Source organism: Schistocerca americana, chromosome 6, assembly GCF_021461395.2.
Source record: "Schistocerca americana isolate TAMUIC-IGC-003095 chromosome 6, iqSchAmer2.1, whole genome shotgun sequence".
In the NCBI taxonomy this organism is placed as follows: Eukaryota; Metazoa; Arthropoda; class Insecta; order Orthoptera; family Acrididae; genus Schistocerca; species Schistocerca americana.
In genome coordinates, this window is record NC_060124.1 from 271,894,438 (window position 1) to 271,910,920 (window position 16,483).

At 46.8% G+C, this 16,483-nt stretch overlaps 1 protein-coding gene across 1 annotated transcript in view; it reads left to right on the top strand.

Moving 5' to 3' along the window:
- Positions 1–16,483, top strand: part of LOC124620087 (protein dachsous) — a 327,560-nt gene that overhangs the window by 123,037 nt on the left and 188,040 nt on the right. The window contains exons 5-7 of the mRNA XM_047146756.1: positions 3,608–3,786; positions 11,205–11,657; positions 13,044–13,217. Of these exons, the coding sequence (XP_047002712.1) occupies positions 3,608–3,786; positions 11,205–11,657; positions 13,044–13,217 (806 nt within the window). The remainder of the gene's footprint in view (positions 1–3,607; positions 3,787–11,204; positions 11,658–13,043; positions 13,218–16,483) is intronic.

The window sequence follows — 16,483 nt, forward strand, 5'->3', positions numbered from 1 at the left end:
CGCGAGGTATTTCTGCTACCCCTATCATCAGCAACCCCGCCTCTCTCCCTCCGTTGTCCGTTCCCTTATTCCAGATGCGAATGTCCATGGGAAGAACGTCGGTCGGTAGTCCTCCGTTTCAACTCTTATTTCTTTCACCTCTTATTTCTCCGACTTTACTGTCTCGGCAATTTCCCAGAAAGTTTCGAGGAGGAAAAAAGTGTGACGCCAAGCCGGCCGCGGTGGCCGAGCGGATCTAGGCGCTACAGTCTGGAACCGCGCGACCGCTACGGTCGCCGGTTCGAATCCTGCCTCGGGCCTGGATGCGTGTGATGTCCTTAGGTTAGTTACGTTTAAGTAGTTCTAAGTTCTAGGGGACTGATGACCTCAGAAGTTAAGTCCCATAGTGCTCAGAGCCATTTGAACCATTTTGTCACGCCAAGCTACGATGAAAACAAACTTTCGCGATAGTCGCATACAGGTGAAAGAGATGTTGGCAGATTATGCTGCCAACAGCGACAATTCATGCAAGAGTACAACGATTCTCTGTAATGGGAAAGTTACCATTGTTGTTGGACACCAGCGATGTCTAGTGGGCCAACTGCAGCGGTCTCGATCTTATATCACGCCGAAGTTGTGACCACGGATGCCATCCTTGACCATAAACTGGGTTGCAGGATTTATGCGAATTAACGTGTTGCCTGACCCGTCTTCAGATGCCCCATCTCGGAATTTCTATCAAGAAACTCTCAGTGATACCGAACGCCTTGTCTTGTATCGTCTGTCACCGGAATAATTTGTTGAACATTCCTGTAACGTTAACGTGCCAGATTTCTGGGTATGTTGTCGCGTCGGATTGTAAAGTAATTGTCACTGATTAAAACAGACGATTCAACCGCTGCAGGCATAGCCGGAACGTCGGTTTTGTTCGGTGACAGGTGTTTCACAACATAACGTGTGACTATACCCAGAAATCTTTTATATTAACTCACTCTGTCCGCGGAAGCCTATGCACATACGAAGAAGGTAACTGGACCATGGGTAGTGAATGAACAAGTGGCATTACACGCCGTTCTTAGGCATTTTGACACGTACATATTCCGCAAGCCACCGTTTGGTACGTGGTGGAGGGCATCTTGTAGCAGCACTAGTCATTTCCTTTCCACTCGCAAAGAGTACGAAGGAAAAGCGACTTCCTGTATGCCTTGGCACGAGTTCCAATTACTCTTACCTTATCTTCGTGGTCCTTACGAGAAACGTTCGTTGAAACCATTAGAATCGTTCTGAAGTCAGCTGCAAATGCCGGTTCTCTAAGTTATCTCAACAGTTTTCCGCGATGACAACGTAATTTTTCATCCAGGGATTCCCTTTTGAGATCATGGAATACTTCAGTAATACTCGCGTGTTGATCGAACGTGCCGGTAACAAACCTAAAAGTACGGCTCTGAATTCCTTTGGCGTGTTCCTTTAAACCGACATGGTGGCGATCCCAAATACTCGACCACTACACTCGACTAGTACTCTGGAATGGGTCGCACTAGAATTATGTACGCAGTATCCTTCATTGATGAACTACACATTTCTAAACTTATTTCTGATAAACCAAAGTCTACTATTCGCCGTGCGTACTGCCGACCTCAAGTCCTCGTTCCATTTCATATCGCTTTGCAGCATTATTCCTCACTATTTAATTGAACTGAGAGTGTCAAACAGGACACCAATAATCCTGTATCCGAACATTACTGGATTGCTTTTCTCATTCATCTGCATTGGCTGAGGTATTTTTCCTCGTTTAGAGCAAACTTGCATTCATCGCTGCAAATAGAAGTTATGGCTAAGTTATCTTGTTCCTCCCTACAGTCACTCAAGGACGATATTTTCTGGCACATTACAGCGTGAGCAGACAGTCGTAGATCGACGCTCACGCTGTCCGTCGGATCATTTACGTATATAGACAACAAAAGCGGTCCCACCACATTTCCCCGTGACACTCCTGAAGGTACCTTTCTGTGTGATGAGTAGTCACCCTCCAGTACTTTGTAACGGGTGCTATTACTTAAGAAGTCTTGCAGCCATTTTCATATCTGAAAACCTATTCCGTCTGCAGTGGGGCGCTGTGTCAAATGCTTTCTGGAAATCTAGGAATATCGGATCTGCCTGTTGCCGTTCATCCACGATTCGCAGGATATCATGTGAGAAAATGGCAAGCTAAATTTCGCACAAGCGATGCTTTCTAAATCCGTGCTGATTTGTGGACAGAATCTTTTGTGTCTCAAGCAAATTTACTATATTCGGACTTAGAATACGTCCAAGAATTTTGGATCATAATGAGGTCAAGGGTATTGGTCTGTAATTTGCCCTGTTAATATAGAGGAGTCAGTTACGCATTTTTCCAGTCGTTTGAGACTTTGCGCTGCACGAGAGATTCGCGGTAAATACAAGACAAATAAAGGACCAATACTGTGAAGCACTCTCTGTAAAACCGAACTGGCATTCCAATTGAACCTGGCGACTAACTTGTTTACTTTGGATCTTCTCCAAATTATGATCTCTACAAACCGAACTCGCGTTCGTCCTGCCACACAAACAGAGTGAGTATCAGTTTGAAGAAAGTTAGAGCATGTTGTAGATACTGACTAATAACAAGTGACTCAAAGCCATTTGTAGTGAAATATCGTAAGTATTTCGCCGTTCGCCGCTACCCTCCTAGCAGCTCAAAATGCCAGGTACGTATGGATTCTAGTTGTACCTTCAGTTCGTAATTTTTCCTCGCGTTGCTTACCAGTATAAGAGACTATTCAAAAAGTGGATATAAATAGTATTTACAAGTAACTGAACTGTACCTGCCTGACAGTTCAATAATACGTACAAATTTCATACAGTCCATACCGTGACAGCTAAGAGCATCGAGATAGTAGATATTTGCCACACGGGATTAGCCGAGCGGTCCATGGCGCTGCACTCATGGACTGTGCGGCTGGTCCCAGCGGAGGTTCGAGTCCTCCGTCGGGCATGGGTGTATGTGTTTGTTCTTAGGATAATTTAGGTTAAGTAGTGTGTAAGCTTAGGGACTGATGACCTTAGCAGTTAAGTTCAAAAATGGTTCAAATGGCTTTGAGCACTATGGGACTTAACTTCTGAGGTCATCAGTCCTCTAGAACTTAGAACTACTTAAACATAACTAACCTAAGGACATCACACACATCCATCCCCGAGGCAGGATTCGAACCTGCGACCGTAGCGATCGCGCGGTTCCAGACTGTAGCGCCTAGAACCGCTCGGTCACACCGGCCGGCAGCAGTTAAGTCCCATAAGATTTCACACACATTTGAACAGTTGATTTTTATTATAAATATTTGATGACCTAGAAACACGATCTTCAACAGCTGTGAGTTTTATTTTATAAGAAATTGGGCTGGCTCCTTCCCTCCCGCAAGCAACAATCCAATACGACTTCTCCTCCCCTTTCGTGGGTACACTCGTCGTCTCACAGCCAGGTGGCACAGTTGTTGAGCCACTGCACTTGACACCCACGTTTGGCCACCCAGATCCAAGTCCCCCCCCCCCCCCCCTCCCCGAGTGGCTGGAGGCAGTACTTGAGCGGCGCCCCCGCCTCCTCTGCCCGCAGGTTCGCGCAGCTCGGTGCGTTACTCCATCTACTCGGGCGACCCGGACGGCTACTTCAGCATCGAGCCGGTGCTGGGCACCATCGGCACGGCGGCGCCGCTCGACCACGAGCTGCACCAGACGCTGCTGCTCAACGTGCAGGCCACCAGCGGGGACCCGCCCGTCTACGGCCACACGCAGGTCAGTCCACGACTTAATGATCTTGTCCACTCTGATCAGCCGTACACTCGGTGAGTACTGGTGTCAGTACTGTCACTGACGTCGTGAGCGATGTGGTGTTGGAGGTTGTTTACCGTTAGTTAGTTTATTCCTCACAGATCGTTTACACATCGACACACATTTGCACTTAACATGTAACATTATCGCTGGGAGATAAACAATTTAAACAGTTAAGGAATTCAGACATTATTACAGAGATGCTTAGCTAACAAAGGATTTATTTGTTGACAACAATGCTTTTCTGTATAAACATACTTGTAAACAGGTTAAACGATAATCTTAGGAAGTGTCAGTATACTCTCAGTCCTCACAGGATAGAGCTTCCGATATTGATCACCAGCTATAACATACACACTGTTTATAGCTATTTTTTCATGAATTTTGTAAATTCATACTTCAGAGTTAATTCACGGGATTCAGTAATGCTTAACAAGCGTATGAAAGAAAAGAAGGCACTCTGAAATGAAACTGCAAAAGTGAGAGTAACTACTATAGTCTGGCTTATTACGTTTAAAATTTCAGTCCAGCTCACGCGCGCGCGCGCGCACACACACACACACACACACACACACTGACATCAGGACCTTGCAGACATTTCTGCTTCTCAGAATGAGATTTTCACTCTGCAGCGGAGTGTGCGCTGATATGAAACTTCCTGGCAGATTAAAACTGTGTGCCCGACCGAGACTCGAACTCGGGACCTTTGCCTTTCGCGGGCAAGTGCTCTGCCATCTGAGCTACCGAAGCACGACTGACGCCCGGTCTCACAACCTAGTCAGACCCGCCATCTAGATTCAAATTCAAAGGCAGGTCGTATTCAGAGTAGTCAAATGTTTTACACACAATCTGGAACTGCATTACCATTACGAAACGATGCATGTCCTGGTCGCTCAGTCGCTGTATTCGGCCACAGACCATTCCAGCCGTAGCTGTCCCATGTCCCACCACATGGCGGCGGATGGGGTTTCCTACTTGATTTAATTTAATATATTGTTGTACAGCATCGGAAATTGAAAATTTATACTAATTAGAAAAACTGACAAACACGCGAAACTATGGAAACTAAACTACGAACGAACGTAAACCTTGTCCCTCAATCCATGCAAAGATATATGAGCTTGGCGATATCCGTCTTGACCTAGACTCATCTTGTTGCAACTTACCAAAAATAGTAAAACCAGTTCCTCCAACTGATGCTTCTGCTCTCCGAGAAACACTCGAGTTAACACAGTGGAAGGTAGGAGACGAGATACTGACAAAAGTAAAGCTGTGAGGGCGGGGCGTGAGTCGTGCTTGGGTAGCTCAGTAGAGCGATTGCCCGCGAAAGACAAAGGTCCCGAGTTCGAGTCTCGGTCCGGCACACAGTTTTAATCCGCCAGGAAGTTTCACAGCGCCTAGAGTTTCCAGGCGGTATTTACCCTACTCAGAAACGTTAGAGTTTGGCGTATTCCACATAAAATCACCTCACAATAATTGTTGAAACATAGCACATAATTAACAGAAGTTGCAACATACAACAGCATACAGTACAGTAACTCATGAAGATTGTCACATAAATACAAAAAGTAGCAACATAACTAAAATAATAATAAAATTATAAACAGCCGACCAGTTGCAATGGATAAAGAATTCTTTACCTAGGTTTCGACAAATATAAGCTCGGTTGTGAGCTCTGCAAGATCCATGTACTAATTTATATTTACGTGACAAACCCCAATTCTAGGGCTATATTTCATTTTGACAAATGGATCTATGCCGATTTTTTGTAAAAACGGCGATGGTATATTAGTCCTTACTAATGTAAAATTGCCACCTTCTGAAGAAGGCAAATTTATATTTGTCGAAATCTAGGTAAAGAATTCTTTATCCATTGCAACTGGTCGGCTGTTTATAATTTTTTACGTGAAACCGTTGCTCTTGTGCAGCTATGTTTAAAATACTAAAATAATAATCTTTTAATACTACCGGAAAACATATGCCATGCTCTTTGCGATTCCTTGATACATCAGAATTGGCTGAGTCTGTTAATAACAGTGTTGTCCATCTATTCCTTTTGCTGGTCCGTACAGGAACATTTTTTTTTTTTCACTTGCTGCTGGGTGTAAGACCCATCGATTAATTTCTTGTGGCGGCTCGTTTAAGGCCTCTTAGCCTCTGCCTCTATCCGCCGAGCTTCGAGAATCCAAACACCCTACCACCGATCCCTGCGTCCATTCGCATCGTTGCCCGTGTCCGCCACCTGGAGGCGGGCCTATTATTTTACTCTTTTTTCCTAAGGAAAAAAAAGTAGAGGATAGGCTGATGACTGAGGGAGAATATTTCGGTTTTTTTTTATCTAGCCCTTGATCCCCGAACACCATTCCTGATAAGCTGCTGACGGTAAGGTAATTTGATTAAGCTAAATCTAAGTTTTTAGATATAAGTAGCACTAAGGTTATGTAGAGCCTTAGGTGACAATACACCGATACTGTTTACACACTCCCTTTTAGATACCCCTATGTACATATCTGAAGTAACCTTTTGGTAACAATAAGCGATCGGTATTTAGCCTAATGCATCTATATGCAATCAGAATACGAATGCGATTGTAGGGGAAGGAGTAGATGAGAGAGTTGGGTTGGGTTGTTTGGGGGAGGAGACCAGACAGCGAGATCATCGGTCTCATCGGATTAGGGAAGGACGGGGAAGGAAGTCGGCCGTGCCCTTTGAAAGGAATCATCCCGGCATTTGTCTGGAGCGATTTAGGGAAATCACGGAAAACCTAAATCAGGATGGCCGGACGCGGGATTGAACCGTCGTCCTCCAGAATGCGAGTCGAGGGTCTAACCACTGCGCCACATCGCTCGGTGCAATCAGAATGTCTGCAGCTCGTATTCACTTAACAGAGTTATGTGTCTTCTTCTTCCTCCGTATAGATTCTCTCGTTTTGCTGCAAATCGAGTCGCCGTCTGTATGGCCTAGTGCGCGGGTATTCATTGTAAGTGGTTTTAGAGGAACGGCGTGCAGTTACAAGAGACTGGCGGCAGAGCTCTCCAGACACCGTTGTGGGGCGGGGCGGAGGGGGCAGTGCGGAACACTTTGGCGGGTGGCAGCGACGCGCCGGAGACAATGGCGGCTGATGAGCGAGCCGGCGCGCGTGCTGATCGGAATGTGTAATTAAAAGGGCGCCGGCCGAGCCACGCATTCCTCGCGCCTCCCACAATGGCCCCCTGTTTAGCGCCGCTTAAGGTCGCACCCCGCTCCAGTTGTGCGTAAATTAAAAGCTCGCACCTCAGCCTGCAACGGTATCACTTACTTGCTTACTTGCCCACCTCGCTTAGCGCCCCTTCACCTTTGAAACTACTTGAAACTGAAAACTTAGATACCGACCCAACCGCTATCATTTCTCCTCGTGGGGTAACCAGGAGAACTGCTCCTATTGTCTTGCAAAAACGCAGACAATGATCGAAGGTAAAATCACTCGAGCTTCCCGTCATACAAAAACGTCCACACCACCAAAATACCTTGGACTAGCTAGCTTAGGACCGTCACCCGCTAATTATCTAAAACACACTCCGCGATAAAGTGACCGACCACGAGAACTAAATGCCATCAGACGATACAGGGAAGGTATTTAGCTTTTAGTTACATTGTTTCGCCGGGCTTGCAGCGAGCATGTTGCTACTGTTCAACCTCCTAATATTATATATATATATATATATATATATATATATATATATTGCTCCCTCCTACGTATATCTCGCGAAGAGACCATGAGGATAAAATCAGAGAGATTAGAGCCCACACAAAGGTATACCGACAGTCTTTCTCTTCACAAACAATACAATACTGGAATAGAAGGGAAAACCGATAGAGGTACTCAAGGTACCCTCCGCCACACACCGTCAGGTGGCTTGCGGAGTATGATGTAGATGTAATAAAACAGTGAAAGTACACTGATTGGGATGAAAACGGTGTTCTGAAGCTTGATGAGATGTGTGGGCTGCTCCTGGTTTTGAATCCTGTGTTCCGGGCTCCCGATAGCATTTTCTGTGCTAGGGACTGGGTTGCACATGGGATTGGAGAGGTGCTAATATTAAAAAATGACGTGGTGTGAGTATTCGGAAAGTTCAAGACACAGGATGTTGGTGATAAGAGGCGGATAGGATCTCAGGGAAACGGTGGGATGGAAGAGGAAGTATAACTTATAGTTGATCCTTCCAAATGAATGACCAATGCAGTCTTTCCTTGCAGGACTGCAGTTCTGTCCACTTCGAGTCACTTATATCCTGCGTTATGACCATTCCCAATGCTCATCGTACATCATTTTCTAATATCACTCCCTCTCCACACGTAACACTCCCTCGTCTGTACCACTTTCAACTATGCAAATATTGTATGGATCTCCACCCGTTTCCAGTTTTACCACTCCCTCCGCATCCTTTAATCTCATTTACTCTGCCCACTCTCCTTATCTTATCACCTTCCCGCACCCGTCTCCTCTACCTGCTGCTAAGTGTCCCAAATCTCCTCAGACACCTGAAATGTATTTAGGAGCTTACCTCTCCCACATAACTAAATGCAGCAGCCCATTCTCTTCCGCATCCGAGATATCCCTGACCTACTACAGCGCCTCTGACGCCACGCTCCACCGTAATTTCAGCCGCCTTGCCCTCACAGAGGACAAAATCATTCCTGATATCGACCCTTCCTATCAGCTACAAGCTATCGTTTTTCATCTAGCTATTGCCAGTCCCAAGTGCTGCCAAACTTGGGCCACGTGTGTGGTAGACTAGCATTCTGCCACAGAGCCACGCATCCCGTCAAAAGTCGTCCTTGCTTAAGGGAACTGAATACGCTTCCGAAACTTCAAAGTCAATTTTCTCGAGAATTTTTGGAGTTACAGCACACTGTTCTGGGAGATTGCTATTTGGGTTCTGAGTTTCACGAACCGGAAATATAAAAGATTACAAAAATACAATTGTCGTGCGATTTCGTTGTCACTTGTTTACTACGGGTGCCGTTAAGCACGTAGTTGAGAAACATAAACAGCTCCCCGTCCTGCCACCCTCTCTCCACACACACACGCACACACACACACACACACACACACACAGGAACACGCGCGCACCGAGACACTGATTGACCGACTGTGCAGCGCAGGCCTCTGCCGGAGCACTCGGCAGGGGCGGGCAGCGAGCAGAGGAGAGAGGTGTGTGTGGTCCTCTTGCTCCGCCGCGCCGCCAGCCAGCGATGGCCATCAGCCCCGCGCGCAGCCCTGGTTACGGGGGCCGCCCGCTCGGGATACTCGTGTCATTACCGCACTCGCATCGCGATTGCGTATTAGGTATTCGTTCTGGTCACGGCGCGAGGTATGCTGCTGCCGCGCCGGAGCGCAGCCGTGCTCTGCCCGGCTCGCGGGCGTCCGGTTTCATTAGTAATAACTCTGACGAAAAACTGGACGCCGACGCCGCACTGCGGCCTGCCATGAAATCCGATAATGCCTAATGAAGACGTGCCGGCCACGCGCACTCTACACCTGCCGACAGCCTGCAAACCGTGATTTATTCTCGAGACAAAGCCTGTATCTTTTTCTGAACCTTCTTTTCTTACCATGCGTTTGCTAATGAGTTCCTGTTCTGCACAGGGGCTGTGTAATAATCCTTTTACTTAAGATGTTCTCTCAGAGGTTGCTTCCATACCTTGTACTGCACGGAACGAAGCTACACTACTGGCCATTAAAATTGCTACATCAAGAAGAAATGCATACGATAAACGGGTATTCATTGGACAAATATATTATACTAGAACTGACATCTGATTACATTTTCACGCAATTTGGGTGCATAGATCGTGAGAAATCAGTACCCAGAACAACCACCTCTGGCCGTAATAACGGCCTTGATACGCCTGGGCATTGAGTCAAACAGAGCTTGGATGGCGTGTACAGGTACAGCTGCCCATGCAGCTTCAACACGATACCACAGTTCAGCAAGAGTAGTGACAGGCGTATTGTGACGAGCCAGTTGCTCGGCCACCATTGACCAGACGTTTTCAAGTGGTGAGAGATCTGGAGAATGTTCTGGCCAGGGCAGAAATCGAACATTTTCTGTACCCAGAAAGGCCCGTACAGGACCTGCAACATGCAGTCGTGCATTATCCTGCTGAAATGTAGGGTTTCGCAGGGATCGAATGAAGGGTAGAGCCACGGGTCGTAACACATCTGAATGTAATGTCGACTGTTCAAACTGCCGTCAATGCGAACAAGAGGTGACCGAGACGTGTAGCCAATGGGCCGCGCGGGATTAGCGGAGCGGTCTCAGGCGCTTCAGTCATAGACTGTGCGGCTGGTCCTGGCGGAGGTTCGAGTCTTCCCTCGGGCATGGGTGTGTGTGTTTGTCCTTAGGATAATTTAGGTTAAGTAGTGTGTAAGCTCAGGGACTGATGACCTTAGCAATTGAGTCCCATAAGATTTCACATACATTTGAACATTTTTTCTTTTTAATCGGAGGTCCTGCTGTCGTTGTCTGGGGGGTCTCGTCGCTGGTCGTTTATCTGTCGAGCATTCCTCGTTCGGCATGTGCGAATGTTAAACATTAAAATGCTGTTAATGCTGAAGCTCTCGGTGTGGTGTTATGTATACCTGACTTGTTGGATTGGCCTCAGTAATGTAGAGATCCATGTCCCTAAGCTGCTGCAGAGAAAATTATTCTCACAACAAGAGTCTGGTTGGTCTGGTCCACAGATACAATGAGCCAAACGTAAATAGCCTTCACTTGGACTGTGGGCTGCTGGAACATAAACCGAAAGTCGCGTTTGCGATGCTAATTTTTTTTATTATTATTTGGAAATTTTTTAGGTAGTTAGTTCAGAGTCAAACCCTCTTTACCTCCTTGGCTTGAATGAAACTGGACACAACCAGTGAAGCTCAACAGTAACTGAGACTATAAAGTAGTCAATGAATTCGTAGATAGTAGACAGCTAACTTCCTCCTGGTAGGGACAGGTACTCGACATTTGGCGTGCTAAGAGGAGGAATAGATGCAACGACTGTAACAACACTCAGTAATAGTTTAGATAAACCAAATGACCCCTCATAGCTTCCAGAGGAGGTGTTGTCAATGTTCACGCCAGGTAAGTAAATGTAGTTTTGCAGTCTGTCGCGCCGCTATCCTCGTGAAAATCCTCTCGGCCTTCAAGCCTCGTCATACCTGAATTGAAACATGAGCTTTCGAAAATATCCACTGTGTTCTTCGTCAGGAGATGACGAAGTACTTGTGGAATGTCATCGAAAGCTCGAGTTTTATACGAGTGGCTTCAACTCACAAGGTAATTTGACATAGGTAGGTGTGCTGTGCGTGGTAAGCCTCGGCTAGAAGTTGGACGGCCGCCTGCCCGCAGGTGAACATCGTGATCGAGGACGTGAACGACAACGCGCCCGAGTTCGACTCGAGTACGGTGCGCATCTCGGTGCCGGAGAGCCTGGGGCTGGGCGTGCCGCTTTACGCGGCGCACGCCAGGGACCGCGACACGGGCCGCAACGGCGCCGTGCGCTACCGCCTCGCGGGGGCGGCGCTGGGGGCGGGCGCGGGGGCGGGCGCGGCGGGCTCGTACGCGCAGCCGCTGTTCGCCATCGAGCCGCGCCTCGGCCACCTGACGCTGGCGCGCCACCTCGACTACGAGACGGCGACACGGCACGCCATCGTGGTCGTGGCCACCGACTCGGGCGAGCCGCCGCTGTCCGCCTCGCTGAGCGTGCTCGTCGAGGTGCAGGACGTCAACGACAACCCGCCCGTCTTCGAGCGCGCCGAGTACGCCGTCTCCGTGCTCGAGTCGCTGCCCGTCAACTCGCAGGTACGTCTACGACACTGTCACCACACTCCGAGTCACGATTACAGGTGATTAATTGTTGCACCCAGCTGTCTCCCGCAAGTTAAAACTATTCGATGAGGACGCTGTAATTTTGTCTCTTAAACCGGCTATTTCGCTTATCCCACACTCAAACATGTTCCTCCGATTTCCCTGATTTACGAGGGCTATTTCTTTTCTTTTTTTCCGACCTCCGATCAGTCGAGAAGTTTGAACCACAGTAAAAGTCCAACTAAGCCTTGCACAGATGTTCTGCGCAGTGTCTGTAGTATGCCCATCGATGGCATCACGTCACACTTTTCAGTTCTGAGCGTACGGTGAGGACATAATGATGATTGGAACAATAAATAGTCTCTCCTGTCGATTGTGAACAAGCTCAGGAAGGGTTCCGCCAGCTTTCATGCATTGCCGTTCTTCGTGACAGTGCTCGGCCACACACTGCAGCTGGAACAGCGATGCTGCTGCAGCGTTTTCGGTGGGAAGTGTTTGATGACCCGCCGTACATCTCGGACTTTGTTCCCTCTGATTTTGATCTCTTCGCTCACGTGAGCCGCTGGCTATGAGGACAGCGTTCTGGCACAGACAGCAAGCTGCAGACCAGCGTAGGGAATTGTTAGAAAGCACATGAGGCTGGCCTTCAATGACGAGGTTATTGGATACTTAGTATCATGCTACGGCTATATTCTAAGTCGGAGCGGCGCCTTTGCTGATAAGTAGCTGGAAGGTGTAGCTAGCTGTTGCAAATAAAACAGTTTTGATTTTCACCGTAGTTTCGATTTTCCGAACTATCGGAGGTTGGAAAAATAGTAGCCGTCGCAGTTTCCTTGCGTTGACTTTGAACCAATTCGGGACAATGCTGGGACAGCTTTCTCACAAAATAGTACAGAATTTCCTTCTTTATCCTTGTCCAACTGAGCTACAACATGTTATCTTCCGTGAGCTTATTGTGCAATGAATCTTAAACATTCTTTCTCTCCGTCCTCCTCTGGAACATTCTCATACCTAATCTACGTGACTAGGTCAAGCAGCATTCCATTATCACAGCGTTACGTGAATGTTTCTCTCACAAATCTGCAGTAAAATTTATTCACATTTAAAGCAAACTGTCCACCATAGCACCAAGTAGGAATTACGTACACGTCGTCCTGGATTCATTGATTACACTACGATGTTTTCCTACACACAACGCCGACATCAGCAAGCGGTCTCAGACTGGTTGTCACCCTATCTGGCGAATCGTTGACGTGTATGGAGAACAAGAATGGTTCCAGAAAACTTCCCTAGCCTTACCTGACCGAGATTCGACTTGCAGGACTGCTGTTGCACCACTCAGATTATCCCGCTTTAGCACGGTCACGTTCCTGTGTACAGGTGGTGCAGGTGACGGCCGTCGACCTGGACACGGGCAACAACGCCCGGCTCACGTACCGCCTGCTCACCAACGGCACCGACCACGGCGCGCCCTTCGGCGTCTTCCCCAACAGCGGCTGGATCTACCTGCGCGCTCCGTTGGACCGCGAGGCGCGCGACCGCTACCTGCTCACGGTCAGTACACGTAAACATGGAACCCGCCGGCTGTAGCTGGTTGTCGGTACACATCCATTACTGTCGTGCACGGCAGACAATATACACAGGGTGTACATAAAGTCTGCGAACACTTTCAATTATTTACTGCACGACAACCAAACACTGCACAGATATCCTATATATTTCATTTTGAAGAGAAACCCTGAAAAATTGTTTTTTTTTTTTTTTCATGCATAGCGCCACATCGTAACTTGATAATTTGACGATAGTCTGCGCTAGTCGCAGACATGGCGAGTTCAGATGCGGAGATAACTTTCTGTGTGTGTTGGAGTTCGACAAAAACAAGTGTGCTACAGCTGTTCAACGAATGTTTAGAACCAAGTACGGTAAGAAGCCACCAACAAGGAAGACCATTTACCACTGGCATAGCAAACTGGATTTGAGCGTGATTCACCAAAGGTAAATATTTTTTGTGCCTTATCACGTCGGAAACTGTACAGGCCATTCTTCTTCACCGAGAGCACTGTCACTGAATATTCCTGCTTGGACATGTTGCCGCAATGGCTGACGCCTCAAATGCAGTCGGACTCTCCGTTCGTCTTTCAGCAGGATGGGGCTCCACCCCATTTTCGTCGTGAAGTTCGTGGGTACCTGAACACGGAGCTGCCGCATCGATGGATCGACCGTGCTACAGAAGGGCACAGCTGTTTCATGAAATAGCCTTCCCGGTCACCAGATCTCACTCCGTGCGACTTTTTTCTGTGGGGACACATTAAAGATCTGGTGTATGCCCCGCCTCTACCACGTGATGTAGCAGAGCTCCGGGAGAGAATACGGGAAGCGACTGCCACAGTCGACGATGCCTAGGTGAGACGGGTGTGGCAAGAATTCGATTACTGTATTGACATCTTCCCGGTCACTCATGGTTCGCATATCGAATATTTGTAAACAAAAAAAATAAAATAAAATAAAACCTCTTCAAAATGCAATATGATGACATCTGTACAGTGTTTGGTTCTTGTGCAATACGTAATCAAAGAGTTCCCGGACTTAATGTACACCACTTATACAGGGTGTTTCAGAGTCTTCGCGACACGGATCCAGGGCTGCGTCACGGGGGACATCTCTTATTACAGACAAAATGTTCGCCGGCCGTGGGACGGCGAACCAGCAGGGACTACTAACCAGCTGTGCAGCGTTCTGCCTACACCAGTAAACTGATAGAATCGTTTTCAACAACGAAACTGGAAGAATAAGTGACTCTAAGCCGAGAAAGTTAGTTTAGAAGCGAATCAAGAACTTAGATTTTGCTCGGCGTACCGCCTTTCACGCGGAGAAGATGACTGGATGGTAGCCAACACACGTTGCATACAAAGGGCGCAGAGTGCCTATGTCCTGTCGCCTCTTAGGGGCATAATAATTAGAAAAGGAAGCGTCAGTGAACGTCTTGTCTCTGAGAACAGTTGTTCCCCATGACGTGATCTATCAACCGCAGACGTTTCTCGCAAATACTTTGAAACACAGTGCATAGAGTGTCCGAAAACCTTAGGCTCAAAATTATACAAATGGCGTTAGAGGTACACTTTGCGTAATTTGAGTGATCGCAAATCAATATTTATTTCTTACCGTCGTAAACAAATTACAAATTATGGCGGAAACTTAAACTCATACCCACTGCCCAACGTGACAGCCACCAATCTCAATGCATGCATCAAATTTTGCCGCATTCTCTCAGGTTTCAAAATACTTACATTTGAACACTCTACTGTTCCTTAACTTTGATCACAAATGTTTTTATGTACCTGTATTAACCTAAGAGAGGAAGAGTAGCAACTGGTTTGTGATATTAAAATTATCCTTCATTTTCCGCCGTCTCAGTTCCACAATGTCTATAGTGATTACTGGTTTCGAATTAAGTTAATTAATTGTATTCTCAAACAATGGAAAATCCAGGATGGAATGTAACAATACCAGAGAAGGGAAGTTGCTACTCACCATATAGTAGAGATGCTGAGACGGGATAGGCACAATAAAAAAATTCATACAATTAAAGCCTTGTGCAATTAAGGCTTTCGTCAGCAGTAGACACACATACACATACGCACACACACACTCACACAAACGCAACTTGCACACACATCTGCAGTCTCAGAGAGCTGAGACCACAGTCAGTATAGACAGCTACATAGGTAAGTGTTATATTTGAATTTCTAGCTGCAGATCCGTTTGAAGAGTTCTGCGCAACTGCGGTTGCCACTTAATAAAACCGAAAACGCCATTTATGGATGTCCAGTGTCCTGGAAGCGCGTTGGGAACAGCAAGACTCAGTATTCGCTACGTATTGTGAGCTTACGTAAAGTAGCTACTACATAGTCTGATTAAAATTACTTGGTAGTTGACGCTTCAGGGACTGGAGCTTCAGAGCGCTCAAAGTCACACCCGAACAGCTCGCCGTCGCCAAACAGTTGGTGAGTTCGAGTTATTCTGCTTTCTTTCTTGTTGTGTTTGGATCCAGAATCCTGCATCTGACCCTTAGTTAAGTATTTCACCACCCATGATAACCATAAAACAACACACACAACGATGCTAACAACATACAAGCGTTTCAGACGCAGCACTAACCGAACACTACTAGATCCTCGCGCATAGGACGTGACTCAGCATCACGTATACAGTTATTATAATCAGAGAGATCTGCTTAAATTAGAAAAGTTTCGCACGACATTAGTTGAAGCCAAATTTTTGAAGGCAGCAATTCATCGTTGTTACTGGACTATGAGTCACAAATGCAACGCTTGAACATCTTACTCTCGTAGTGTAGTCGGTAGCGCATTAACTTGCTGTGTAAAATGTTGTGGGTTCGAACCTTGTGAAGAACAGCGATAATTTTTTATTTCCAAGGCTAATAAAAACACTTTCACTATTATTTTCATACAAATAATTGATTTCAATGCATTTTTTGATTTCTGATACTTTGTCACGTCATTTTCATTATCGTACTGACTTTTTTATTGCCCTTATTTTTCTTCGTATCATTCACTTTTCAATTGGAATCTGCCAGTTTGTCTACAAAGCGGCAGTTCGTGTAGCCAGTGTAAGGGTATAAATGAAACTTTTCTCCCTTGAGTTTACTCCTAGAGGTTAGCTTTAACCTCAGTGAAAAAAACGGACGTGATTGTAGTTGTGCCGCCGTTTTCTCGGATACATTGCACATCACGAGGTTGTGGATAGGTCAGGACACGAGCTCAAATTCAGGGCTACAATAAACGTCGTCAACGGCAGTT